This window comes from Strix aluco, chromosome 6 (genome assembly GCF_031877795.1).
Source record: "Strix aluco isolate bStrAlu1 chromosome 6, bStrAlu1.hap1, whole genome shotgun sequence".
Taxonomy (NCBI): Eukaryota; Metazoa; Chordata; class Aves; order Strigiformes; family Strigidae; genus Strix; species Strix aluco.
Window position 1 is genome coordinate 44,729,604 of NC_133936.1, and position 26,345 is coordinate 44,755,948.

Consider the following 26,345-nt stretch of genomic DNA (forward strand, 5'->3'; position numbering starts at 1 on the left):
CAGGGCAGCACAAAGGGGGATTGGCACAAGCATGGCTTTTTGGTGGCAAGCTGGGGGAGGCAATGCAAGCGGTAGGTGTACAAGAAAATCTACCTTTGCTTCCAGGGAGTCATCTGCATCTGCTGGCTCTCGGGCAGGATCCCCTGCGGCTCCCAGGGCTTTGGCTGGTTCCTCCACACCTCCACCCCTGCAGCTGCTCCCTGCAGACACCGAGCGCTTGGACCAGGCTCCCTCCTCCTTTGGTGGTTGGGGTTTGATGAAAAATTTAGGTACTGGAGGGCTGAACCTGGAAAATAACATAACTTTGATGGTGAACCTGCAGTGGGAGGGAGGGGAGCCTGCATGAACAGCTCCTCAGCAGGATGCGGCCCCCGGCTGGGCACTGGTGCTGTGAACTCAGTAACGGGTCTGACCCAGCAGCTCCGAAACCAGGATGGAGCAGGTCAGCATATGGGGCTGCCTAGGGATGACGCTGGTATAGTGGCGGCGCAGGCAGCTGGCAACTGGCTGCAAGGAGAAATGGAAGAGGACACAGGTGAAAGCCTTGTAGGGAGGTAAAAAGCACAGCAGGAAAGGAAGAGACACACAAACTGTGCAAAAAGGTGAACCTGAGACACAAAGGGGCAGATCCGGACAGCAACAAGCCAGTGCAGACCCACCAGTGCCCTCCCGAAAGCACCCACAGCTGCAGACTGTGCCTCCCCCACCCAGAGGGCCAAAGCCAGAACTTCTGCAGCTCCACCAGGTGCTAATGCGGAATATTTCCCCTGACACCCACCTGCAGCTGCAGGTCAGCACAAGCAAGCAGCAATGCCCGAGGCTTTCTCCAAGCGCCGTAAGGCAGGAGCAGGGATGGAGCCCGGAGCCTGCTGTGCCCTAACCCCGACAGAGCCCAGCACCGTGCGGGGGCACCCACGGAGCCCGGCACAGGACACCCCCACACACGCGGGGCAGCGTGGAAAGACACGCTGAGCAACTCCAGGCAGAGACTCACAACTGAACAGCCCATTGATCCCTGAGGAGCACCGAAGCAGCAGCGACTGGTGCTCTGGGGAAGGAAGCTTTGGTCATTTTTAATCAATACACAGCAAATGCCGATGACAAGGTTCAGCTCCTGCTGTGCCACCGGTATTCCCTGGTTGTGAAACAACGGCTCCAACCGCACCTCGCGCTAAAAGGGCAGCAGCTCTGCTGAAACAAGGCTATAACCGATGTGGCACTTACCAACGGCATGGTCACCTCCCCAGCAGCTTCTAAACACAAACCATTTGAGGACCAATTTGGCAAATGATTCAGCAAAGCAGTTCAACAGCTCATCTTACTGACAGGACTGAGTTGATAGTTTGACCAACACGTGTCAGTAAAAAGTGTTCGGTTTAACATTTTCGAACATTCCCAGTGACTCAGACTACATTCCCTGTTTCAAACTGCAGCAGGTGCTCACAGTAACTCTGTTCACCCTTCTGATGCCCCATGGAGGGACACACTGGAACCATGCCTGCCTGTCACCACGCCTATCTGCAAGTGTTCCCGAGGGCAAACGAGGCCCATCTTTTACAGCAATGTGGGTGCTTCATTCCCAGCCGGGAACTCAGTGCCTTTAACGACGTGCTCCCAAATGAGTATTTGTCTCTAGCTTTGCAGCTCATCATTTAAGGCTGGTTTCCATTTCTGGATTAGAGGCTCTGTGCCTCACAACCCCCAAGAGATCTAGGAATGATGATCCTTATGGGTCCCTTCCAACTTGAGATATTCAATGAATCAATGCTCCTGCAGAGCTACAATGGCAGTAGTAACAGCAGGTCTTCCCACTGTGGCTGTTTTCAGGGATGAAGAGATGGACCAGGTGGATAAGAGAAGATTTTTTTATAACAGGCTCATTTAACAGAGTCTATCACAGCATGGAGTGGCTCCTCACCTAGAGCACATGGAGCTGGTGGCTGTGGCCAAAGAAAACATTGGCAAAGAAACCATTGTGGGACCAAAACACTGGCTCCGGCTTTTAGAGGAACAGCAAGCATTGCTTCTGCTCCATGCCGGGACAGTCTCTTGTCTCCTCGGTGATACAAGAGGAAAACAGAGCACTGGCACATGCCAGGCAGATCCCACTCTTTCTGAAAAACAAATACAGGATGGTGTTTTGGGAAATGATCTCCCTGACTGGTATTCTCCTCGTCTGCCTTAAACCAGTCAGTCAGCAGCAAGAGATCTGAAACCCACCCAAAACCCATCCTGCCCATCCACCATCCCAATATCAGCCTCTCGGGGAGAAAGAGTGGCTGTACAGAAGGATGAGCACCAGTTTCACTGTCTTGTGAGTGTCCAGCCTCATGCAGGACAAAATCCCCATTCTCTGGAAGGGTTTTTGCTGCCAATCCCTGTCTCAGCAGCAGCCAGCTCAGGGGTGATGATGGGACCAGCAGGGAAGCTGGGCTCTCCATCACCTCTGCACTAGGCAGCACCTTGGACTAGAAGGAATCAGCACAAAAATCCCCTGTGCAGATTTACACCCAAAAAGATGTGAAGATTTGGCACCTGGATTCAAATTTGGCTTGAGCCTCTTCTCCTAAGAGTTTAAAGATTTCTCACCTACCCTCTGAAGACAGGGATGCACCAGGAAAGAGCACAGCGATACTAGAGACGGCACTCTTGGGCAGAGCGACGCCAGTGCGTTCAGAGGGATTTTCCCTTAAGGAAAGCTGTTTGATGCACAGCTTGCTGGAAGCAGGAAAAGAGTGAAGGGTGAGAAACAGCTGGAGAAATTACAAGAAACAAGGTCTGGAAAATTTTGTCACCGTACTCCTCATTGCCACATGCAGTGACAGCAGGTCAGCAAATAAAGAGGACTATAAATAGCCCATCCTGCCCCCCAGATTTCATCTGGTGGCTTCACTACTCAATGCTCTGCCAGAGAGATGACGGGGAAGCAACAGCAGCAGTCCCTGAATCGATGCTCTCGCTCTACCTCATCCAGGCTATGACAGCAAGCCGTTCCCATGAACAACAGAAAAATTAAAAAAAAAATCAACATTTTGTTTCATAAACATTGAAGCTCTGCAGAGACCGGCCTTGAGCAGCAGCCTCCTGCCCAGAGGGAATTAAAGGAGGAGTCATCCAGGCCGCACGGGCGTAACATCATTTATAGGGAGAAGGATGCTGTTTGCAGTGCAAACATACCTCGGGTTCCCGCTGCGTGCCCCGGGTAATGAAGATGTCCAGAAAGCAAAGACAGAAGTCAGCTGCTCCCCAGGTTTGCTAGCTGAACATCGCTGACAGAGCAAGACGTCGTCACCTTCCAGACAGCGTTTGCTGACCGGCTACAAAACCAGAAGGCAACCCCCATCCCACCACAGCCTGCTCGGGGCGTGGGTGACACAGGGACACCTCCCACACTTTGTCCTGAGACAGTCAGCTGCCCGACAGCACCTTGGGTAGGACGTGCAGCACTTTTCACCCAACCAATGCTTTCTCCTTCGCCTTCCCTACCCTCAATCTGCTCCTCCAACAGCCTGGGGCTGCTCCCCAGTCCCCGAGGCGAAGGACAGCTCTCAGGGTCTGTCACCCTGTGCAAAGGAGGAGGCTGAGCCTCAGAAAACCCAAGAGGAATAGTTAAAGCAATTCTCACGCAGCTGTTCTGGGCTCCAACCTCCACTGCAATGGCCCAGGTGAAAGTCCTCCAGGTGTGCGACAGCGTAATGGGCTGTCAGAAGCCCTGGGGCAGCAGAAGCTGTCTCAAACCTGCAGTCAGGCTCCCAGGAGCACAACCAGAAGGTGCCATGCCCAGGCCTGGGGCAGGCTGGCTGACTCGCCAGCACGTGAGCTGGGAAAAGAGCAGCACTGTGCTGGAAAAGGCACGGAGATGGAGGGTGCATGGTGACAGCAGAGAAGAAAGAAGCTTACAGACATGTTGCAAACAGAAAATCATCACCCCCGCAACCTTTGTCCCGATAAAGCATCACTGTGCCACACCTAGTATGCAGGTTTATGTCTCTAAGATAGACTTGGTAACAGCATATGCTCGCTTACGCCTGGCTCCAAACCCCTCCCTGGCAATCATTTTACTTTTCATTCTCTCTGGGTGCAACAGGCAGCAAATTTCCAGGTCTCCCTTGCTCCAGCACCCCAGTGTCTCTGTCCACAAGCACAGAGCCTCTCCATCAGCTGTTCACAGCAGCCGCACTGCCACCCCAGAGGTGAAGCCTGCCTGGCACCACTCCTTGCTCCCAGACACTCCATCTCTGAGAAATAAGAGGCCACTTCTCCCTTACACCAAGCAAAACGCTTCTCTGCTGCTGCCAAACCACATGGAGCTGAAGGCCGCATTCAGCAGCACATTTCCATCACGACTCAGCCCTTTTCTACCTTACCCACGGGATTTAAGCAGGGAAAGCAGCACCCATGGGGCTACCAAAGCCCAAAACGTACTGCCCCGAGGAGCTGATGGCACTGGGGGATGAGGAGGGGGTATGGTCTACTGTCACCCATCTGAGACTCCCCAGCACCAGGGGCACGGTGGATGGGTGCATTTTGGATGTACATGCTCGCTGCTGCTGTTGCTACCTCTCCCCTCCGGTGGCTGACGGAGGACTGCTGTCAGATTTTTGCCTTGCACTGTTTTTCACTGCCTGCATTTTCCATTTCTTCCTTGTTACAAAAACAACAAAGCAGAAACCCCATCAAATATAACAGAGAGTTGGGGTTTTCTGGTCAGTAACAAGGCTGGGATCTGGCTCGCAGGGTCCCTGCACTGCAACCTGCCAGGGGACATGGAAGGAGAGAGGGCGGAGGAATGAGAAGTTACTAATGCTGTAGGAAGATCCACTTGGGAGGAGAAAGGCTCCTGGTTGGTTCAAAACACATTGGCCGAGAAAATCCTGGATGGAAAGGAGTCATTTTCTACATGTTTAGCTCAACAAAGCCTTTCCCCAAAGAATCTACTGGCAATGCATTATGCTGGATTTGTAGCTACGAAGTTCCCACTCTCCAGACATGCCAGATCAATACACAGAGGGGGTTTGACATGTGCCACAGAGGTGCAGAGCTCCCTGCCGATCCATCCTGGCACACGGACTGATTGGTGTGTGTCAGCTCTGTCCCAGGGAGGAAACGTGTCTCGCGTGAAGGGGACAAAGAGGTGATGCAGGAACAGCCATGCTCAAAGTAAATGACAAGGCACAGGTCCTTAACAGAGGATGAAAACTCTAGAGAACAGCGAAGTTTGGGGATGAGCCTTTGGCAGCCTTTGTCACAGGTCTCAAAAAAAATCCTTGTATATCCTTTGGGATTTAATGTCTTCCTTTTGATGGGAAACCCAAACAAAGCTGAGGAGCTGGATACTGCCCTTAGAAAGGGGGACAAATCAGTCTTTCAGGAAGAAACCTTTAAGGTAAGAAATATGACAAAATGTCCGAATTTGAGTCCAGACCTACTGTCTCCTGCTGGGTGACTCTGGTGACCCATTCCAACGCTGCAGAAAACATCTTGGTGCAAAGGCTTAACTCAGCTTTGAGCTATCAAAGGCCCAAAGGGTGAGGAGAACGTATTCTCAGTCTGTCTCTAACCATGTAGAGGTCTAGAAGAAGAGTAACCATGAGAGATTTATGGCTCAGCAGTGCCAGAGAAGGGACATGGGTTGGCGTGAGTTGGGCACGTCCAACCACACAGCAATGGTTGGACTGTGTTGCTTATATGATTGCTCTGCTCAAAGTAGCAGCAGTGATTAAAGGGTAAGTAGGAAAAATAGGTTGAACAATTAGAAGAAAAAAAGATCTAAGCACACAGTCTTGTCCAGGCAGAGGAACAACATTTTTCTCTCCTGGCCAAAATAAACGTGTGTGTCTGATTGATGGTGGCAGTCTCTGATGATCGGCTCCAGCAAGGTCAGATGGACGGATGGTTAAACTCTATTGATCTCACCTTCATGAGACCTGATGTTTGATTCCCTCCATGTCAGACCGGGTGATTTTGATCTGATAATTTAGAATACTAACAGTGCTTAATGTGGACCAGAAATAATATCTGACATGCTGCCCTTCTGCCAGGCTCTTAATGAGCAACTTGAGGTCTTAATAGCTTGGAGACCATCTTCATTTCCAGCTCTGCCACGGAGAATCACATGGTGTCTGCTGAGGGACCCACAGAAAGTGCATTTCTGCTTAATTAACATACACAGCAGGAAAGGGAGCTGCCACAACGTCCCCAGTGCTAACGAGCCAGTGAAGGGGCTATGCCAAACCCTTCGGAGCAGAGGCTGCTACCCTGCCAGATGCTCAGGACCCTCAACTGCTACCGACTCAGCAGAGTTGGGTGACTCAGCATCCCCTGGAAGAACAAGCACCTGCAGGCTCAGGTCCTAAGCCAGTTCAGGTGGAGACGGGGTAATTAAAAGCTGAAAACTGATTCAGCATTCACATTTCCAAAAACCTAAATTGGTTCTAAAAAAAGGAAAGAGTAAAGATAAACAGGCAACTGGCCAGCAAGTGGCCCCAGAAGAAATTAATTCCACACAGGCTTTGCTGTAACGTGCTTGCTTCTCTGTTATTATAAAACATATGCATTGTTCTATCATCAAAATTAGATTTTCCCTCTAGCTTGCAATTAAACCCTAATCTAGTTTACCAGGAGATGATGGGGCCTCCAAGCAGAGCTTACAGCTCTGCTCCTCCTTCCCTGCCCACCTCCCTCCACCTGCTTTTGCGGGCTTTCCTCTGCATTTTAGTGTCTGTTCTTGAAGGTGCCGTGCATCAAGAAGGGCCACACTAAAGACTGGTTGTTACTCGGTAAGATCCGGCTGTGAACAGGCTACCCCAGTGCCCAGGTCTTCTCCCCCAAGCTCTCCTCATAGCCATAGCTAATCTCCAGTTCCCAGTAGGTTGTGTCCTCTGAGCCAGATCCCAGTTCTCTAAACAAACCTGTTTATTGATGATCTCTATTATTTGTAATGGCAGCACTTCAACGCACAATGGTTAACTTTGCTCAGTTTCCTAGGGCATTATGGAAAAACCATTTGCTACTGTAATTAAAACTGCCCAGACTAGACTTTTGTGCTATGCAGAGAGGCCACAGCAGGAGGAACTGCTGGAAATGTGTTTATAAATGTGCTCCAGCACGACTGCAAGATTGCTCTTGGGCTTGGAAACCACAGCCCAGCGCTGGATGGCCCCGCTTCCCATGGACGTTCAGACAAGTGCTCCCACCAACACCTACAGCTGTACCCAAAGCTGCAGCAGAACCTGCCGTTTCCCTGTAAAACACTAAATAGCTGTTTGGAGAATGTGATGAGCAGTTTAACAGATGAAAATTCACTTCACCAGTGTGGTGTTTGCCTCAGGCCACAAAGGTCTGAGAAAGCAGCTTTCCAATACCAGCCTTCCTTCCCAGGGGAACCAGTATGGGGGCTACAGCAAAGCAGCAGCAAGAGACTGGGGCAGCAGCAGCATATCGTTCTGGTGGCAGTGCCTGTGTAGGTTCTTAGTGTAAAATGACAACACGTAGGGTTGGCAGGAAAGAAAAATCATATATCTGCTTGTCCCAGTGCCTAAGTATAGGTTTGTAGCTCCAGAAATAAAGCAGGACTCTAGGCTATGGACAATGCAAAAAGTGTTGGTAGCATCTCACAGCCCCAGCTTGACTGGAGAACGTTGTCTCCTTCCCAGTGTCAAACTGGTGGAGATCACTTATTCCCTGAGCACCTAAGCCTGACCACGGCTGGTAGGTGTTACTCCCACAGGGAAAGTTGCAAGCAATTTGTCAGATCACAGGCAAACAGCCTTGGTCTTTGCAAAGCACAAACAGGACACGAGGAAGGAGAAGAGCTGCAAGGAGAGAGCGAAGGGGCACATACCTGATCTGGCTCACGCGGCTGTCCATCAGGAACGCCCAGTGGTACTGGACAAGAAGTGGGCTGCGGTTGGTCATCTCGATGTAACGCACACCTTCAGTGTCGTTCAAGATGCAGCCAAAGTCCAGGGCCGTGGGCTGGATATGGAGATTCGGAAAGTAGACTTCTCCCCGAACCGTGACCTGCTCCTCATGAGGGTGCTCAAGAAATCGTATCTTCAGAACCTTCTCTACTACCCGGCTACACAAATCCTCTTCATAAGCAGGGTTAAATCTGATGGAGAGATGAAGTTCCTCCCCTATCTCCAGCTTCACGGGCTGCAAGGAAATGAAGAGTATTAATCACCAGTGTGATGAAGTCCCAAGGTCTGGCAGCACGAAACGTGTAAATGTTCAACGTGTGACCCCAGCGTAGGCTTCTCAGTTCATCCTGCGTTTCCTTCACAGTGTGCGCCTGACTGCAAGCCCCACCACGCTCTTGTCTGAGACTATCTCAGGCTCATCTCACTGTGCTCTGCATCAATACACGAGGAAAATAAATATTCTTCTGCTGAATTTGGGACCCACAGAAGCTATGTGCTAAATACACAACTAAATCAGCACTCTGGCACACCAGGGCCTTTTGCCCCAGCTCTAGAGGAACTCCTTTACCCTCACGGCACAAGCAGCATGGCACTGCAGCCTCACCCTTGCAGGAGCTAGTCACTGGCGCAGCACAGAAGTGGTGGCCGTGCCTACAACAAGCGTTTAGCAGAGCCCATGTCCAACACCTTCACCAACAACAGGGCAGGGGCCAGGCAGCAGCTGGAGGAGCTTCCTCAGCCTTCCTGAAAGCAGGGCTGCCCTTGAAGAAAGCAAGCTCCTCCTGAGGTTATCTGAGAACGGCTGCTGGAGAGCTCGATGGCCTCCAAGAGACACCTTTACTACACGGCTTGCCCAGACCTAGCTGCCTGCTCCCCTCTCCTCACGTCTTAGAGACAGGATGTATTTCCCCAGTTCAGATGATATTTCATTTCCTTCAGCAGCTCGTTTCAAATCTGATTTAGTTCAGGCCAGTCTACCACTGAGTCTAAAGAATAAACTTCTCTACTAGAGGACCTCCCAACAGAAACGTACCACCACACTCCCCCCTCTTCAAACCCCACCAGCAGGAAGGCCCACGGCTGCTCACCTGAACGTCTGCAGAGAGGGGCTGCTGGTCTGCACCGCAGATTAAGAAGGGCTGCTCTAAGGCCAGGACAATGCTGAGTGGCAGGGAGGACGCGTTTCTTAAAGAAAGAGGCTGGTACTGCAGAGTTAGGACATCACTGGGTTGCTACAGAAACAGGACACAAGGGAAAAAAACAACGTGAAGTGGCCATGGAACTCCTTCCCTTTCTGATGCATTTCAAGTTTTTCAACCCCAAAGGGCATACACCTCTATTTACTATTTTTATTAGTTTCTACCCTTCTAGGTGGTTTTTCTCTAAGTATATCTGATGCCTTTCATATTTAGAAACCACAGCATCCCCCGGGGACAGGGAAACACTCTTGCATACAGAGGAGGGAATAGGACCCCGCGAGGAGGCAGCTGCATGAACAAGATCAATAGCAGAAAGTGAACCCAGACCACTTGTCTCCAGTTTTGTATCCTCCCTCGAGAAGAATGGAACAAGATGATTTTCACTCACATACAGTAATTTCTTACAACCTTATCAGCTCTAGTAGCCTCATAAAAGCAGTGATGCTGGTCAGAGGAGAAAAGCGAGCAGGATTTGGCCCACAGTGGAGAGAGCCTGCAGCAGCCTAAGGTTAGCTTTGAACATCTACAGGCACATACAGCCAGCTAGAAACCTCAACAGTCGGGCTGCAACGGGTGTCCTGATGCCCCTGCTCCAGTGACAAGCTGTCTGTAGCCTCAAAGCTCAGCTCTGCCTAAGCTATTTCTTCCTGTTTATGCATTGCTCTGGGCTTCCTGCATGGTTTATATCAACTAGACAGTGTTTGGGAAACTGGTTCTGGATGTATCGATATCAAACAGCTGCAGCGTCGTAACACTCGATAAACCAGAGCGCATGGCATCAAGCAGACCACAGGCAGACATCAGGGAGAGCTGAAAAGCTTCTAATTAAACCCGAACTGCCTGCTCACAGGATTCTGTGCTTCTCTGGAAGCCTGGGAACCAGAGGAGAGACCTGAAAACACAGAAACTAAATAATGAAATATCTTCTCTTTTTCAGACACCTCGCGGGAGAGGGAAAGGTGATGCAGGAGTCAGGATCCAGAGGCTAAAGGGCATCTGCTTTGTGCTGGTGTTATCATCACTGCAGCTGAAGGATGTCTGCGGGTCCTTTGAAGAAGGTGAAGCCTGGGGAATTGCAAAGAGCTAGCATCCATACCAACAGCAGAGAAGGCAGAGAGAGACAAGAGATGACAGGTTTTTCTCATCAGCCTGAGGAGCTGACAGGAATCTCAGTTCTTCTCAGCTTCCCTACAGGATCAGTGTTCAGACATCACTGCACCTTGGAGGATCCCCAAAAACCTCCCTTCACACCGAGTACAGGAACTGGTGTCTCTCTAGAAGTAGCCATGATCCCCCTCGGCAGAGCAGCTGTTATCTCAGTTTTACTTGGGTGAAGTTAAACACCAGTCCCATCTCTAAAAACATCTTCACTTACTTTATGAAGCACCTCAGGACGGGTGAGGAGGGGGTTTAGCATCGCTCAGCTGCAGCCCTCTGCTCGCCCACCTGCAGCCCCAGCACACGAGGTGGCTGTGCAAGGCCCACGCTGTTCTCGTGGGTCCCACACATCTCGCCCTGTGCCCTTGGCTCAGCAGCTCAATTCTGTCTCCACATCATGAAGGCAGAATACAGCTGGTGGGACTGCTCCCAATCCCAGAGGAGCGAAATATTGATCTCAGTGTTAATGGCAAAATCTTGGTCCAGCTCAGCTCAATAGTCAAAGTCCCACGGACTTGGAGAAGCCATTTAACTTCCTCCTTTGAACACAAGCACACGCCCCCACCAGGCTTTCAGTCATCAGCCATGCTCTTCAATGCCAGGATGAAATCCAGAGACTTACCTTCTCCACCCGGAAAGTGATTTCTCTGGAGGACATCTGCAGGACGGGAGCAATGAACTCGCACGTGACATCCACTTGCTTTATCTGTGCCTTCCCTGCCTTGCTCCCCACGACGGCATGGCACAGCAGCCGCTCCTTCACCACCTGCACGGAGGAGTCACCCGTCACTCAGCGGGGGCCAGCAGGGCGTCCCGAAAACGCACTGCATTTGCTACCCACCCAGCCAGAGACCGTATTACCGCCATCAAGTTACAGCCACTGGGCTTCTCAGCAGTCCCCTTTTCTTTTTATGCTGCATCCCATTTATTCTGCTCTCAAACGTCCGTAATGCTACACCCCACTATCCACAAAAAGCCCTTGTGAGTCATGTGCTGCCTACAGTTGTAATAGTCCCTGCCCCAAATGATTACTGTTCTGATTTGTACCACTGCCAAGCATAATACTTATAGAAAGCTGTAGGAACTGATTTAAAAAAAAATAGTAATACAACTATATTAAGGAAAACAGGTGATAGAAGGGCCAATGCTAGCAAACCCTCCCTTGGAAGCTTAGTGGACAGGATCCATGGGAAAAACCCAAATAGCCAGACGGCCTTCAGGTAAAGAGGGGGCCACTCATTCCTAGCAGGTACTGTGCCCTCCTAGAGCTGGTTTTAAAAGAAACCTCCCCAGGAAAGAGATGTCTTGCAGTTCACATGAAAACCCTCTGCTTAAGCTGGATGTTCTTACACTTAAGACTTTTTCCTGATTTCTCATGGTTTCAGTTCCCCAAATTCCTCCCTTCACTTCTCACTCTTCCCTCTGATACAACACCACAACCCAACTCCTCCTCGGAGTCTACAGACTCAAAATCATCCATGTTGCGTGTGCAATGCAGGGAGTTGGGCTTCTGACCAACCTCAAGAGTATTAAGTTCTCAAGACCCGAGGAAGGTGGAAAGCCCACTCCCAGGGTCTTGGCTTTGACTGCAGGAGGCAGGTAGCCACAGCTCAGCTCACAGATCCCCTTTCGGCTTTCCAGGCAAGACAGCCTCACCTGCACCCTGGTCACTTTATTTCCTTTCTGGTACCTTTTCCCCGTTTCAGCAAAACGAACTGCACAGGGACAGTCCCATCGCAGTCAGCTAGGTGAGTAATCGAGTATTCCTCAAGCTACCACCAAGGCAATCCTTTCAAACACCTTTCAAAACACAAGTATCAGCAGGAGCTTGATGTAGATTTATTCCACATTCACCTAAATATCTGTGGTCAGCAGTCTTGGAGAAAGGGAATGTACACCAGGGTTAGCTGGCAGCTTCTCTGCAGAGTTGGATTTCCCTGGAAAGAAGGGTCCAGGGAGGAGAACACCCAGTGATCCTGCTGAAATCTCCCCCTCTGAGCTGCCATCCAAGGGTGCTGCGAGACCTGCCTGCCCTTGGGACCCCGGGACTGGCTGAGAGACTGGGGCAAGCTGTTATGGAAATATTGACAAAGGCCAAGCTGTCAATTATAATGATCCCTGCGAACAGTTTCCCACATGGATGAACATCACCCCGATCGCTACAGCTGACACACTGTTCATTTTTCTGCTCCAGGACTCAGTCCTAGACAAGCCCTCTGCCCATGTTTGTCTACAGAGGAAAAATGATGCTACTCCCAGACACTCCCTCCCTTCACAGGTGTTTTGTTTTACTCACTGCTTCCCCCAGATACATTACTTTGCACTTTTTTATTTACTTTCTGCCTGTGCTCCTAGTCTAAGTGTAACTTATTTTCTCTGCCCTTCCTTTCTGCCTCAGCACATGACACCTTGTAACCTGCCATTTGCCCCTGAATTAGCAATGTTTCCTTCAGCCCGTGTTTTGGTATCAGCAGGTTGGGTTTACGGTAGCCATGGAAACATGAAAAAGCCTTAGGAGCTGATGGTGGCCAGGGAGGAAAGCAGCTGGTGCTGCCATGGTAACTTGTGGCTCTTGAAAGCACTTGCTCCTGATGGGGAAGGCTCAGCCCTCGGAGGGGACCTCACCTGGGGAGTGCTGGAGAAGCCTTCCAGCACCATCTCCATAGTCTTGCCCGGCATCAGCTCCACCCTCTGCGGTTGAACCTTAAACACAGGGCAGGCAGGTCTGGGGCTCTGGGAGGAACCTTGGCCCTTGGTGGTGCTGACAGCAGGGACACGATCGCGCTGGTGAAACTGGCCAAAACCTTCTGTTGACCAGTAGAGCCAACGGGTGCGCCGTCCTTTGTTTGTTATCTTGAAGTGGTAACAGCAGGGATCCAGGCTGGAAGAGAAAAAGAGATGGAAAATGTCATGGGAGCTGCTATCTCCCAGTGCTCACCCAGCTTCAGCACCCTGATGGCGTTATCTGACTGCACACTCAGCAATAAAAGCACCTCCAAAAAGGCTGACCTAGCTCAAAGCTTCAGCAAAAGCCAGACCTTGGTTGCCCCTAAGTTTATCAGCATCCAGCAGCTGCTCTGTTTGCGTACAGCAAGGAAGAGCTGCATGAAGATCATCATCTCAGCTGCTGCAGACAGAGCATCACCAGCCTAGAGACCCTCCAGTAACCTGGGCACCCCTTGCCTCGCTGGCGGGGCCCCTGCCCTGGCACCCACGTTATCCCCTCACCCCCCATCCCTTAGGGAGCATCCAACCCTCATCACCCCCCAACATGTCATCCTTTGCCTGAACAGTGCAGCTGGTTTTGTGGTTTAGGAAGATAAATGCACTGTGAGAACATAGGATCAACAGAAGTTTCCCCAATACAAACATGGCAGCAAGACCAGGTCTGGCTGCCGAGGGGACAGAGCAACAACGAGAGATGAATAACGAGAGCTAGATATAAACCAAGATGAATATTCAATGGAAATTGATTTCTTCATGTAAAGAAACACTAACTGCAGGCTAGTCTGGAGTAATTATTTTACCCTCTATAAATCTGAGCATGACCAGGACATGAATTGTTCCTGGAACAGTTACTGGTTTTTTTTGAAAAGGACAGAATACACGGCTTACAAAATGCATGTCTGCCACAAGCAGCTAAATACAGACCTGAGAGTGTAGAACAAACCAGTCTTTGAAACAGACTGTCAAAACATGATGCGTACAAGCTTAGTGTGAAATGGTTTATGTGGTGGACAGCACAGATGAAAGCCTGGAGAAGCTCTGGGTGGATGCAGAATTTGTGGCTCTGGGAAAGCCCAACTCATCTGAGATGTTACCTGGGTCCCATCTCAGCTCACCTGGCGGCAGCTCTGCAGCCGACAGCAATGGCAACAACTCCAGAGTCTGCAGACCAAGACGTGAAGGGGGGCAGAGGATGATGACACGAATCACACTGACATTGTCCGCTCCGTTGGGTAGCCAATTTGTGGCTGCACAGAGCACAGGACACGCTGGACAAGCGCCAACCTCCCTGCAATGTCCCTGCTTATGTAGGTGGCTTGTGCATGTGTATTTGAACCCCCAAAGTCTATCCTAAAGAGTAGGATCAACCTGCTCTTTCTACCTCAAAATTTAGGTATTGGACCACCGTGGACCCTCTTTGCAGCCAGGGAAAGGAACACACACCTCGAGAAGACTATTCTTCCTGTCCCAAGAGCTCTCCCACACAAGGCAGGCAGCACTCTGAAAAGGCTTATTTGTCTCCCATTTACGGGAACACGCCTGGTTTCAGACACAGGCGTTAGGACCAGTGAATCCCCTCCTTTGAGCTAAGCTCTTTAATTACACTTTCCATTTATCCCACCCAAACTCAGTGGACTTCTCCTCCTCTCCCTTTCAGAGCTGGTCCTGCAGCCACCCTCGCCTGCCCGCGCCTCAGGCTGCCGCTGTGGCAGTGACACCGAGGAAAGGTGGGAGAAACGAGGAAAGAGAGACTGTGTCTAATAAAGAGCAGCCTGGCAGGGGAGATGGGGAAGGCGAGCAAACTGAGGGATGGTACGGGGCAAAGAAATTCTGCTGCTCCTCCAGGACTGCAGGCAGAGGGCAAACAAAACAGCACCATTAATTTAGTCAAGGACCTGCTAACAAGCTACCACCAAGGTTTTCTGCTGTTGCGAGATGATACTCCATAGTGAAGGGAAAAACAAGCAACATTATCGCAAAGGGAAGTATGTTTATACTTGTAATGTAGCATTTTCCACCCAGAGGCTTCCAGGACCTGCTGTTTTCCTCCAAATCTTTATTTGAAAAAGTGAGGAAATATATGTATTATAACTAAAGACAAGTCAGTGACAATTTAACAGCTGGTTTCTATTTTGGTGGCTTTTGAGGGTATCTAACAACTTTCAAATGGCCATAGAAGGTTTCTAAAGGAAGCCCTGTGGCTTCAGGAAAACAGAGCCAGGACCTTGAGCACTGAAGAACAACTAGCCTGAAGGACTACAGCAAAACTCCTTCTTGCTGAGCTCACGGCAGAAGCAGACGCTGAGAGATCCCCTACCTGAAGTGGGGTCCCAAGTTGAGCTCCGGTGCAAAGGGTTTGTCGGTGACAATCGTGGTGCCAATGCCAACAGCCCGGACGGGGATAACGTAGGTGTGGCTGTTCTCTATGAACAGGTTCACCTCGTCCTTGAATTTCTCCGTGTCATCCAAGTTCGCTATGACAGACACAGACACCTCTGTCTCGGGGGGAATCACTCCTTCACTGGGTTCAATCCTCCAGCGCGAGCATTTGTCAGCCTGTAAGACAAGCCAAACACTAACTTAGCATGGAAACCACGGACCCTGGTCTCTTGTGGGGTGCAGGAAAAGGAAGGACTAAAGTTATGGGGCAATGCAGAGACCGATATACCCTGTGAGCCCCCTGGGTATACCGCAAGCTGCCCGGGGAGGGAGGGACCGGGACAGCAGTGCCTGAGCAGCTCTGCAGGTCAGTGCCTGGTATGAGCACACAAACCCCATCATTCACACACCAATACCACCCACCCCAGGTGGCTTGCTCTCTGCAGAGATGGAAAGCAGGTTTTCATTGTGGAATCAAAGCAAGCTGCCCTGGGAATCCCCCACTTTGAGGTTACATTTATCCCCCAAACAGCTGGAAAAGCAGCACGAGGGAAATTCAGCCCCCTCCTTGGCCCAGGAGGCTGAGCCTGTACTCTCACACACTGCCTGATGCTCCATCCACAACACCAAGTCCACAGTGCCAGGTCTGGGCTAACCAGCCCCAGAAGTCTGACCCACCTAGCATGGAGAAGAACAAACCTCCTCTGAACCCGTTTTCAAGCCCCTCACAGATCCCCCCTCCAGTGGGGAGCACACCCCACCCAGCCTCAGCACACGAGCCTGTCCTGGCTGCATCAGCCCTGCTCCCCCTGCCAGGCAGCAACCCAACCTCCCTTGGCTATGCAGCTTCTCACACTACGCAGCCTCCATGAATTAAAGAGCCTTTTTCTGCAGCCAGTCTCCAGAGGTGCTCTGCAATGCGACAGAGTCCACCGTAGGTACACGACCCTTACATGTACATTCTTGTGCAACAACCCAGCTGGTTTGACCCCCAGGAGGTGTGAAACTCACCTCACTGCGAGCAGTTTGAGGACAGACCTCACACCCTAGTCTCTATCATTAACAGCAGTTCGACAGAAAGCAAATGCAGATCTAATAGGGAAACCGTGCGGAAACCCATGCCCTTTCAGGAGCAAAGGGCCACAGCGTTCTCTTGGTCTCAGAGCTCCAAACACATGACGCTTAGAGATAGATACCTTCCACAAAATAAAGGGAGAACTTGCAAAAATGATCCAGACTCATTTCTGCTCAAACATCTATGCAAATTCTCTGTTTTACTGAGGGGTCCCCCAGCTAAAACTGCCCCCAGAGCCAGGCTCCTCTTGCTGCATTGGGATGGAATACGTTGCTTTCTCAATCATACAGTGGTATGCAAATGTTGCATATAAAAATCAAGTCACAGGTTGCTTGACAGTCATTTTTGTTAGAAAATAGCCCCACAGATACTTACCATCTTTGCCCTGAAGGATGCAGGGATGACACTCTGATTGGAGAGGCGGAGAGTTCGGGAAGCATCTTGTATAACTTGGATACTGCCAAAATTTATCTTACTTGGATGCACATAGACAACTGGTCCTTCTCCAGTGCTCACTAAATGGATTTTCTGCTCCAGAAAGAGGGTAGGAAAGATCAAAAAAAAACAACAGAGAAAGTTTAAAATGATTAGACAGCTCTAAGGGTACTCCTAGACTGGGGGATAATTATGGCTGTTTGAAGTTTTTTCAGTGTTGTAAAACCGAAACAGAAGGCCTGGAGCAAGTGTGGGATCTGGACTGATCCCATCTGAAAGCCACAAGCTCCCGTTATCAGGGGATAAAGAAATCCTGTTTCCCGTGTTTGGTTTTTCACACCTCCTCCACACTGTTAACTCTCCTTCCTCTACCTTGTGCCTGCTCCCACTCCTTTTACTGCTCAGTCTTGCCCCAGACCACCCTCCCTGACTTCTGCTGCTGCACAGCACACTTGGACAGTGACTTTAGTCCCAAAGCTACACCTGTGAAAGCCAGCACAAGTCAGAGGCAAAGCAGGCCCTTTAGAGTAGAGATCACGCAAGTTAGTCGCCTCTGATTTGCACATACGTGTATTCCTGGTATTATGTGGATAATGGGCATTAATTATTAATTACATCATTCAAGCAGTATTGTTTTCTTTTGACAGTCTGAGACCCAAAAGTTCTGTTCTTGCAGAACTGGCACAGACTATTGGAGGAGGAATGTGGATCCCTTGGCTAAACCACCTCCTCACATCATTAAAAACATTCAGGAGGCATTCAGGAGATTTAGCAGCATCATTTCCACTTGTTTTATTAAAAGTCTAAATCCCTGTAACTACTTTCAAAATGTCAGCCTTTCTTTGTTACAGAAAGCTTAAGGTTCCCAGGAACCCTCTGACATCCTCTTTCATGCCCAGAGAGAGGAGAAGACGTTTTGAAACAGCTGCTTCAAAAGTTGATATCATTTTAAATTAAAGTTTAATTAACTATATTTGTTCTCGATTTCAGCTAGATGAAGCCAGGACACTACAGACAACATTCTCTTGCCTACATTTTGTTGTCATTGCTGCTGTTGTGTATGCCTGAATGTGAACATCATCTTTCAGGAGGCTTTAGTCCAGGAATGCTTTGCCTCATCCATTTCCAAACTTAGTAGAAAAAAGAGTCTCTGTGCTCCAGGTGCAAGCGGTGCGGAGACTCATGAGTCTTTGGCTGGGGCTCTTGGCAAAGAGGTATGATGGATGTTTCTCAGAGTGATGGGCCTGACTTTCAGCATGGCCTCTCACACAGCGCTTGCTTTATCAGGATTCAGGGACGTCCCTGCGTGCTCCTGAACAAAAGGCCTAACGAAGCACCAGTGATGTTCATCTAACAGCACAGCAGAGTACGAGACCCAGGGGTTGTTCTGGGCTTCAGACTGGCCTTCTTATCCCGTCTGACCTACCGTAATTAAATGCTGTGTCAGACACTTAGATTACCACCTAGGATGATACATCCTTCCTCTTCTCTAGGTGAAGGGAAGTGGCTGCAAGTATACTTGAAATTACAAGACCTCCTGACCTTGTTAATGTATAGAAACCAGTAAAGTAGGACGTTTAGTTTTAACGTTAACCATCACTTGTGTTTCACTAGCTTTTATTTTTCTCGTATTTTACTGCAATGTATATAATTTCATTTATACTCTTTTCCTACCTACCCTCTGACATCTTACCCACTTGTAAAACATCTTGAAACCTGTAACTCCTTGTCTAGTGGAGATAAAACAGGCCTTGCACAGTCTGGCAAACTCCCTGAGTACATCCCTGATAACAGGGACCTAAAAATGCAAGACAAGCGCCTGAGAAGACGCCAGTGTCAAGAAAAGCGACTGGAAGCTGGTTTAAACCAACCCCCTCAAAACAAACAGGAGCCGAAGGAGGGATGAGGTCACTCCATGACCATGTACGGACATGGGAAACCTAAAGTTCAGCTAGCAGACAGTGTGAGGAAGATGATGTGGACCACCAAGGGGGGGAGAAGACCCTCACTCTATTTTTACTACGCACGCTCAGACTATGTAAATGAATTCTAAGAACCCATTAGCACAAGACTGTCTTTTCTAGGAAGCTGATGCATGTGTATGCTTTTTGTGTATATTAGTCAGAGAGTTTTGTTAGTAAGTGTGGCACTCATGGTGGAGCGATCCCCAGCGCTGCCCAGCTGCGAATAAAGAATCCCTGCTGAACAGTTATACTCAGTTCTGACTGTGGAGTGAAGCTCTTTGTTTCACAGGCATTAGCTGTTGCGTATGCCACAAACCCCTTCTTTCCTTGTCCACACCAGCATATATTACAAGTTCTTGCTTTCCCGGGAAGGATCCCCGGAATTAGCAACCCTGCCTTACGCTTCACAGCCCACCAAGATGAGTCGCACAAAGGCCCACGTCCCCTGGAACTCACCAGAGGGGATTCTTCACTCCCAAACACTGCAACATGAGCAACAGTGTCCTGCTTTCCTGTCACCTGGGCCTCCAGGGTCAATGGGACCTCCACTGAGCCGCGAGGCTGGACAATCCCCCACGGCACGGGGCTGGAGTACCACACAGAAGCGTCCTCCTTGTGTTCCTGTAAGGGACAGAGTCAAATGCAACACACAGGAGTGACCTTTGAGGAAACTTTGAACTCCTCAACATCTACACAATGGCAATTCACACACATTTTCAAAAATCCCCAGGAGAAAGCAGAAAGGTACAAAGCAAGATGCAAGACTTGTATGGGCTTAGCGTCCTCAGGGGGCCAAAAGCTGCTGCACCCACAAACACCCACTCCTGTGCTGGCAGCCTCCTTGAAGCAGCTTTTCACAACCCTCTACGTTCTCCTGCATGAAAGCACCCCAAAGACTAGAATACAAACTGCTTCCTAAAGAGTTTAAACTGCTTCCTGAAGTTTATATTCAGGTAGGTTCCTATTTAACTGCTTCCTGAAGTTTATATTCAGGTAGCTTCCTCTTCTCAGCAACCTTTAGGTTTGAATATAAACCAGCAAGGTCTTATCCAAAACCCTTTTTTCCCTGATAAACCCCTTGATAACATCTGAGGGCAGGAGGTGGATGCAATGCCAAACCTGAGGGAGAACCCTGTAGCAGCCTGGAAGATCGCTGTCGTTCACAAGGGTCAGCATCTGCTGATAGGGGAATTTTAGAAAGCACCGTCCAAACATCACGACGGGGTTGAGCGCTCGCAGTGGAGGAACCACGCATCTAGGCAAAGAGATGACCAAGAGGGAATTAGAGATACCGAGAGAATGTAGAGGTCGTTTACTCCCCAAGTAGTGTGAAATAGAGCATAACACATTTGTCAAATAGACACTTAATACCCCTACAGCGATAAATCGCCTTTAACTTCTTCTGACTCAACCACCTCCTGTAAAGGTGGGGCAAAACCCTGGGACTCAGCCTCGCCAAGTGCCCAGGTAGCACATAGTGCCCTGTCCCAGAGCTGCCTGATCAGCTCTGCCCGCTCTTTGCCCCAGGAGGCTTGCAAGGACCCTCCCAACAGTCCCAGCAAGGCGTGAGCTCTGGGGGAGCCTTCCCACCGAGGACCAGCGCTCACCAAGGCGCAAAGAGCACAAGACTCCAGTGTCTCAGTGAAAACGACTCCCTCCTCTCCCACACCGCTGTTGCCCTGCCTGAGAACTCAGCTCTTTGCCCCAGCGAGGGAGGGCACAAGCCACCCCCTGCCTTAGGCAGTGGGGGATCACCCTCTCCCAGCTCCTGCACCCCCACAGCTCCATGCACTGTCTGTCCCCATTTGCACTTGTTTTACAAAACTGCAGCCCAGGCACTGACTGGATGACTCTGCCTGGGAGAGGGAACAGCACAGTGAACTCATCCCTCTTGTAATTAAACCGACACCCACTGCAGCACAACAGCATTGAACCTGGCTGCAGCAAGAACAACTTTTGGCTTCAGTCTGAGAACATTAATGCTCAAAAGAACCAGAGGGAAGCAGAGAAACCTGAGCTCACCTTCCACATCAAGGACTATTTTCCCCTTCATAAGATCGTGCTTTGAGCTTTCCCTCACCAGTCCTGCCATAAGCCCCTTTCCCATTCGCATGCACCTTCGTTAACTGACCCAGACACCAGCTCTCAGCAGGCTGCTCACTGCGGCCCAAATGAATGTTGTAGTTTGGTTGCAACCCAGCACAAGCCCACCACTTGCAGGAAGGAGGAAAGATGGCCCTTTGGAAATTTATTACACCTCAAGCACCAAAAAACAGGCCCATAATGAATATAATTACTGTTCCCCTTAGAAAAAGGCTCAGGGCCATGCCTGTCCGCGGAGCACAGGTGCTGCTTTCAGAACACTGCTGGTCTCACACCTAGCTGGGCAGAACTAGCTCATTAAGCAACACTTGTCATTTGGAGATGCAGCCAGCAAACCACGTGCAAGGCAGCGTGGTGCTGGATGCACGAGGAGAGACGACGAGCTGCAAGGAAAGCGCCGATACCTGGCTGTGAGGAGCAGCGCCGACACCGCCTTGCCAACACCGCACACGTCCACCACCAGTGCCAGCTCGTAGCTCTTCACAGTGTTGGAACACAGGGTGACCTGGGGGAAGAGAAGAGCATCAAACACTTCATCACTCCCAAAAGCCATCGTCCACGTGTGCTGTCCTCCGGTTCTCGTTCCACGGGCAGGAAAGGGAGGATTTTGCCCTAACTCTTCTGCTGGTCCATGTACAGAGCACAGTTGCTGGGAGTAACAAAAGCCTTCTGACAAATCTGCTTTGTTAAATACACCTTGCACTTACCAGGGCATACGTAAGCACGATTAGATTAATGCTCTACTCACCACTGTATTAAAATTAAGGGACTAATTTTTAATCTCAACTACAACAGCATAAATGCAGAGGCAATCTGTTGACTTCAACATTCAGCTTTACGTTGGGAAGCTGAGGGCAAAATGCAGCCCAGCAGGTGCTGTGCAGTTCATGGCTGCCAGAGCTTTTCCAGTCCCCACTGGAGATCACCGCAGTGAATACAACTCATTCTGCTCATCAGGAGAGGAGAAATAAGACCGGGAAGAAAAGCAAACTGCTTTATACAATGACATCTCTCTTTTTAAGAGCCGCCTTCTGTCCTCATCCTTCCTCTGCCCACTTTAAATCAAAAAAACTGCTCAAAGCAGCTCTCAAAAACATATGAATGGCTTCTGTCCTTGACCATATGGTACATGATCTTCAGCTTACGATTTTGGAAACAAAGCAGTGGTCCTTCAGAAAAGCCCCAGAGTAACGCAGATAACAAAAGCCTAACACTAGTGCAGGTATCTTACCCGCGTTACGCTCAAAGCTAGCGGTGCTAAAGCCCTCTCATCCCTCAGAGAAGCTCCAGCTCCGCCCGCCGAGCACGTATGGCCGGACTCTTCCCATACCTGGATGTCCAGGAATCCCAGGGGGCGGACGGTCCCTCTGCGGGGCTTTATGGTAAATTCGGTTGGCCTGAGGCGAGGTTGGGCTCCCTTTCTCCGGCGTAGGCAAGTGTTGTCTGACATCTGAACAGAACTGCTGACACTGGGCTCTCCCAAGCCGTCCCCAGGAATGCGAAGGTTGAAGGTCAGGGGCACCAAGGAGGTGTTAGTGAGGCGACATGACAAGGTGTGAGGAAAGCCTGGGAAAATGACACAAATATGAATTTATGCACCAACTGTCCTGTGATTTCTGGTGTGAATAGCCTGTTATGATAAAACTGGGTTTGGAGTTCAGCTCTTTTCAATCTGAAGTACAGCTAACTGAGAAGCTACGCAAGGAATTAATTGTCACTTAAGTTCCCTTTTACGCTGATGACAGAGATTGCTTCCTTGGAAATGCCCACTCTTAGCGATGCTGAACACCACAAGTTTCTCTCTCTCTAACTGTGAGGAGCTCTCTCACCTGCCCCCAAACCAGCACCAATTAGTTCGCACTTACGAGTGTCCATCCAGACAGACCATTTATTCTGAAAATTCAACCCGTAAAATGCCCTGTGAACTCTGCCAACACTCCTACAGTTTTCAGTATATAAAGTCATCGAGGAGAAGCTACGGTAAAAGAAAGGAAGGATGAAATTGGGAACGACAGCATGATGCAAAGCACTCTAACGCAGTTTCTCTAGGCAGGATCCTTAAGGCATCTCCTGTCTGGGGCTACCAGACTGAGCACATGACAACTCCCAGCCCACCGCACTGGAGGCAAACCTGATGCTTGCTCAGAAATCAGCAGGAGCCATGTTCCACCTTCCCTAACGAATGGGACATGGCTTCCACACTGCACACTGGCCCGCAAAGGTCGACATCACTTTAGCTGTGATACTCGCCTTCCCTCATGGAAAACCAGTGACACAACCACACCTGGTGGGGTGTTCTGCAGAGACCTGCTCTGGCGTGGACATCTGGCTTGGCTGGCCAGCTCTGTGAGAAGGAGACATCTCCCGTGGCCTGCTTACCAAGCGTCGTTTGAATACAGACGGGGAGGAAAACCAACTGCAGCCACAGCAGAGAGTTTCTCCATGTCCAACAACAGTGACCACTGCCCACCTCCAGCAGTTACTCCAGCAGGGAGGCAGGAGGGGCACAAAAAGGACAAACACAGACTTCACAGTCCCAAACAAGACCAAAGTCGCCAGACACAGGTCAACAGTCAGCAGCACAGTTAAAAGAAGCAAAAATACAATAGCTGCCTTCAGCTGAAAAGGCCTTATTAATGAAATGAGATTAAGGAGGATGAATCTCCTATTACATAACCACATTTCTGCCTGGTGTGTTTCTTGTTGTTTTATTCAAAAGAAAATAAAGAAGTGGCAGAGTGGTGATGGAGGGAGGGGGAGAAGTGGCTCAGGAAAGGTAATGAGTCTTCTTAAAAAGTCCATGAACAGCTTGAAAACACAGAGGCATCCTGGGCACAGAATGATAATGGCCCTTCAGTCAATCCACAATTGATTTCACATTTAAACTGCAGATCATCTCAGTAAAAAGCCTTTTGTGAGACTGAGATGGAGAACCAGAATCTGCGATTCAATGGAGACGCTCTGGATGCTCAGCCCCCGGCTCTGTCAGCAGAGCTGGGCTTGTGGTGGGGAAGGAGGAGCCCATGATCCGAGGACATCAGTGACTGATTCAGAGCTACTGCTTGGGCATGTGACCTGGTGGGTGACAACGAGGGGCCCTCACAGCGTTAATTAACATCTCGCACTGAAGGTCAGGCAGGTAAATGGTATCCTTGCCTTGCAACAGGAACATTTACCCAGAGCAGCTACAGGCCAGTACGTGGCTTAAACTCCCTTCTGCTGCAGTCCCGTCCCCATGGCCCTTCTGGGACAAGGACTTTCACAGTCATTCTGCTGCCAAGGATTGGGAGATTGGGGCTGAACAGACTACGAGGACACCAGAAATTACTGACTTTCTATTCCTTTGGTCCTATTTGATCTCACGATGGCACAAGACCACCTAAGCAACCAGCAGCCCTGGCTTTAACACCCTGAAGGCTGCTATGGAGGAACACAAGTGACAGATGATCTTATGTTAAAGTGCTCCATTTTGGTAATTCACGGAGCTCTCAACCCATGGCCCAAGCCCAGGGCACACTCACCAAAGGAGACATCACCGAAGTGGAGGGCGGGGACGTCGAAATGAAAAGTCGGTCCAATGACACAGCCCCTGCAAGGACAAAGACAGGCAGAGGAGGTGTTGGCTCGGTTAGAGAGAATGGCAAAGTGTTCACCTTTCCTTACCGCTCAGGTGGGTAAAAGCTGCTCTCGGAACCACGGTGGGCTTCAAATCAACCTGTCACCCCTGTGCTCAGCACAGCACCCATGTGGACAGCAGGCAGCCAAAGCAAAGTGGTCAGCAGCCAACAGCTGCTGCTGAGGCTCAGGGCACCACGGCAGGGTGTGCCCCCACGCTGCTGCTGGCCCCATGAAGGTCCCTGAACAAGTGATGGCTCTGTGCCTCGGTTTCCCCACCCGTAATGTGATGGACAGAGGTGTCCACACAAAAGGGGACTCATTCTAACCAGCCTTCCCAACCACAGGTTCCCTGCTTTGGTATTTCTTAGCTGGAACTGGTGTTTCCATGGAGTATATGAACACCTTCCTCAGAAGACCTGATCCACACAATCATTACACATGCAGGACTTTGGGGCATGAATCCAGGGGAGCCCCAACATCCATTGAGAAGAGCAGCAACAGTTCTACACAGCGGACAGTTGAATCTTGGAGGGAAGTATCAGCTTGTCACCAGTGCACCAGCTGACACATCCAAGAGCAACAGTCTTAAACCGCCGAACACGGGTGTCCTGAACCCACCACACCACCTCGCCCATCCTTAAACTCAGCAGACAGGCTCCAAACTCCAAAACTCACTCACATCCACTGAAATCAGTACTTGAAGCTGCACAACATTCAGTAATTGACTTCATGGTTGATGACAATCAATGTCAGCTCTGCCTCAGTTAAAAATCAAGGGCCACAGTGAACAGTGCCTTCTCATTTTATTCACAGGACTGACACTGTCATTGTCCACATGTTCTGCACATGAACAGACCCCAGCATCCCGCAGGAGGGACCTGCGTCCATCCGTGCTGTCCCATTTCCAGCATCCCTTTCCAAACACCAAAGAAACAAGCATCCAGCACCTCGTAAGGTTGGTTTCTAAGTAACGAATAATCACCTATGGTCTTGGCACCTTCTGACTGCACAGTCAAAGAGCACTCAAAAACTGACTTTCAGGAGTTTCAATCCAACACTACTTCTTGATTCTTGCAGCTGAATCAGCTCCTAAGAATGAGTCAGGTACCAAATCCCTGCTGATGGTGAAGTTCCTTCTCCAGGGACCTCACACAACCAGACTTGACCTCCCAAGCCCTAACAGCTTACTCTAGACGGAGCAAAGGGAGCAGACACGCTTTTCGTCACAGCATTTGCCAGGAGACGATGGAAAACTACCTCCAAACCAGCCACGACTGGGGATGACACCAGGAAACTGCCAAGGATGAGCCTTGCCAGGCAAGTGGGGAAATGACTGCCATATCTGCTGAGTGCACCGGATCTGTGCTCTAGGAAGTTAAACTGGAATGACTGCCCAGAAGGCTCAGCCAAGGAGCCAACCCAGAGCTGATAACAGTACAGCTTGCAAGAGAATGGGGGAAAAGGCAGTGGTTTTGGCAACACCTGTGTTTTACAGTAGCATTAAGTAATGCATGCGTGAAGGGAGATCAGGGTCCTCGCAAAGTAGGAAGGATAACACAAGGCGGGAGAGGAACTGCTTGAACTCTCATCCCCGTTCCTTCCTTTGCAGCCCAGTGTCCCACCAGCCAGCTCGCCTCTGTTCAAAAGAACCAGAAGCTTTTCTCCATGGAGGACGAAATCCAGTGCACAAAACCTTCCGAAGAGGGAGGCTCAGCTGGAGCTGGTGGGTGGACATCTCAAGGGCATTTGAAAACAAACAGCTTGA

The 26,345-nt window shown here is 50.1% G+C and overlaps 1 protein-coding gene across 1 annotated transcript in view; it reads right to left on the bottom strand.

The window, feature by feature from the left end:
• LOC141925537 (hydrocephalus-inducing protein homolog) overlaps positions 1-26,345 on the bottom strand; it is a 111,589-nt gene that overhangs the window by 21,145 nt on the left and 64,099 nt on the right. The window contains 12 exon segments of the mRNA XM_074829982.1: positions 94-286; positions 7,844-8,157; positions 9,011-9,154; positions 10,902-11,045; positions 12,905-13,160; positions 15,324-15,562; positions 16,836-16,988; positions 19,316-19,480; positions 19,979-20,114; positions 21,367-21,467; positions 22,293-22,528; positions 24,484-24,551. Of these exon segments, the coding sequence (XP_074686083.1) occupies positions 94-286; positions 7,844-8,157; positions 9,011-9,154; positions 10,902-11,045; positions 12,905-13,160; positions 15,324-15,562; positions 16,836-16,988; positions 19,316-19,480; positions 19,979-20,114; positions 21,367-21,467; positions 22,293-22,528; positions 24,484-24,551 (2,149 nt within the window).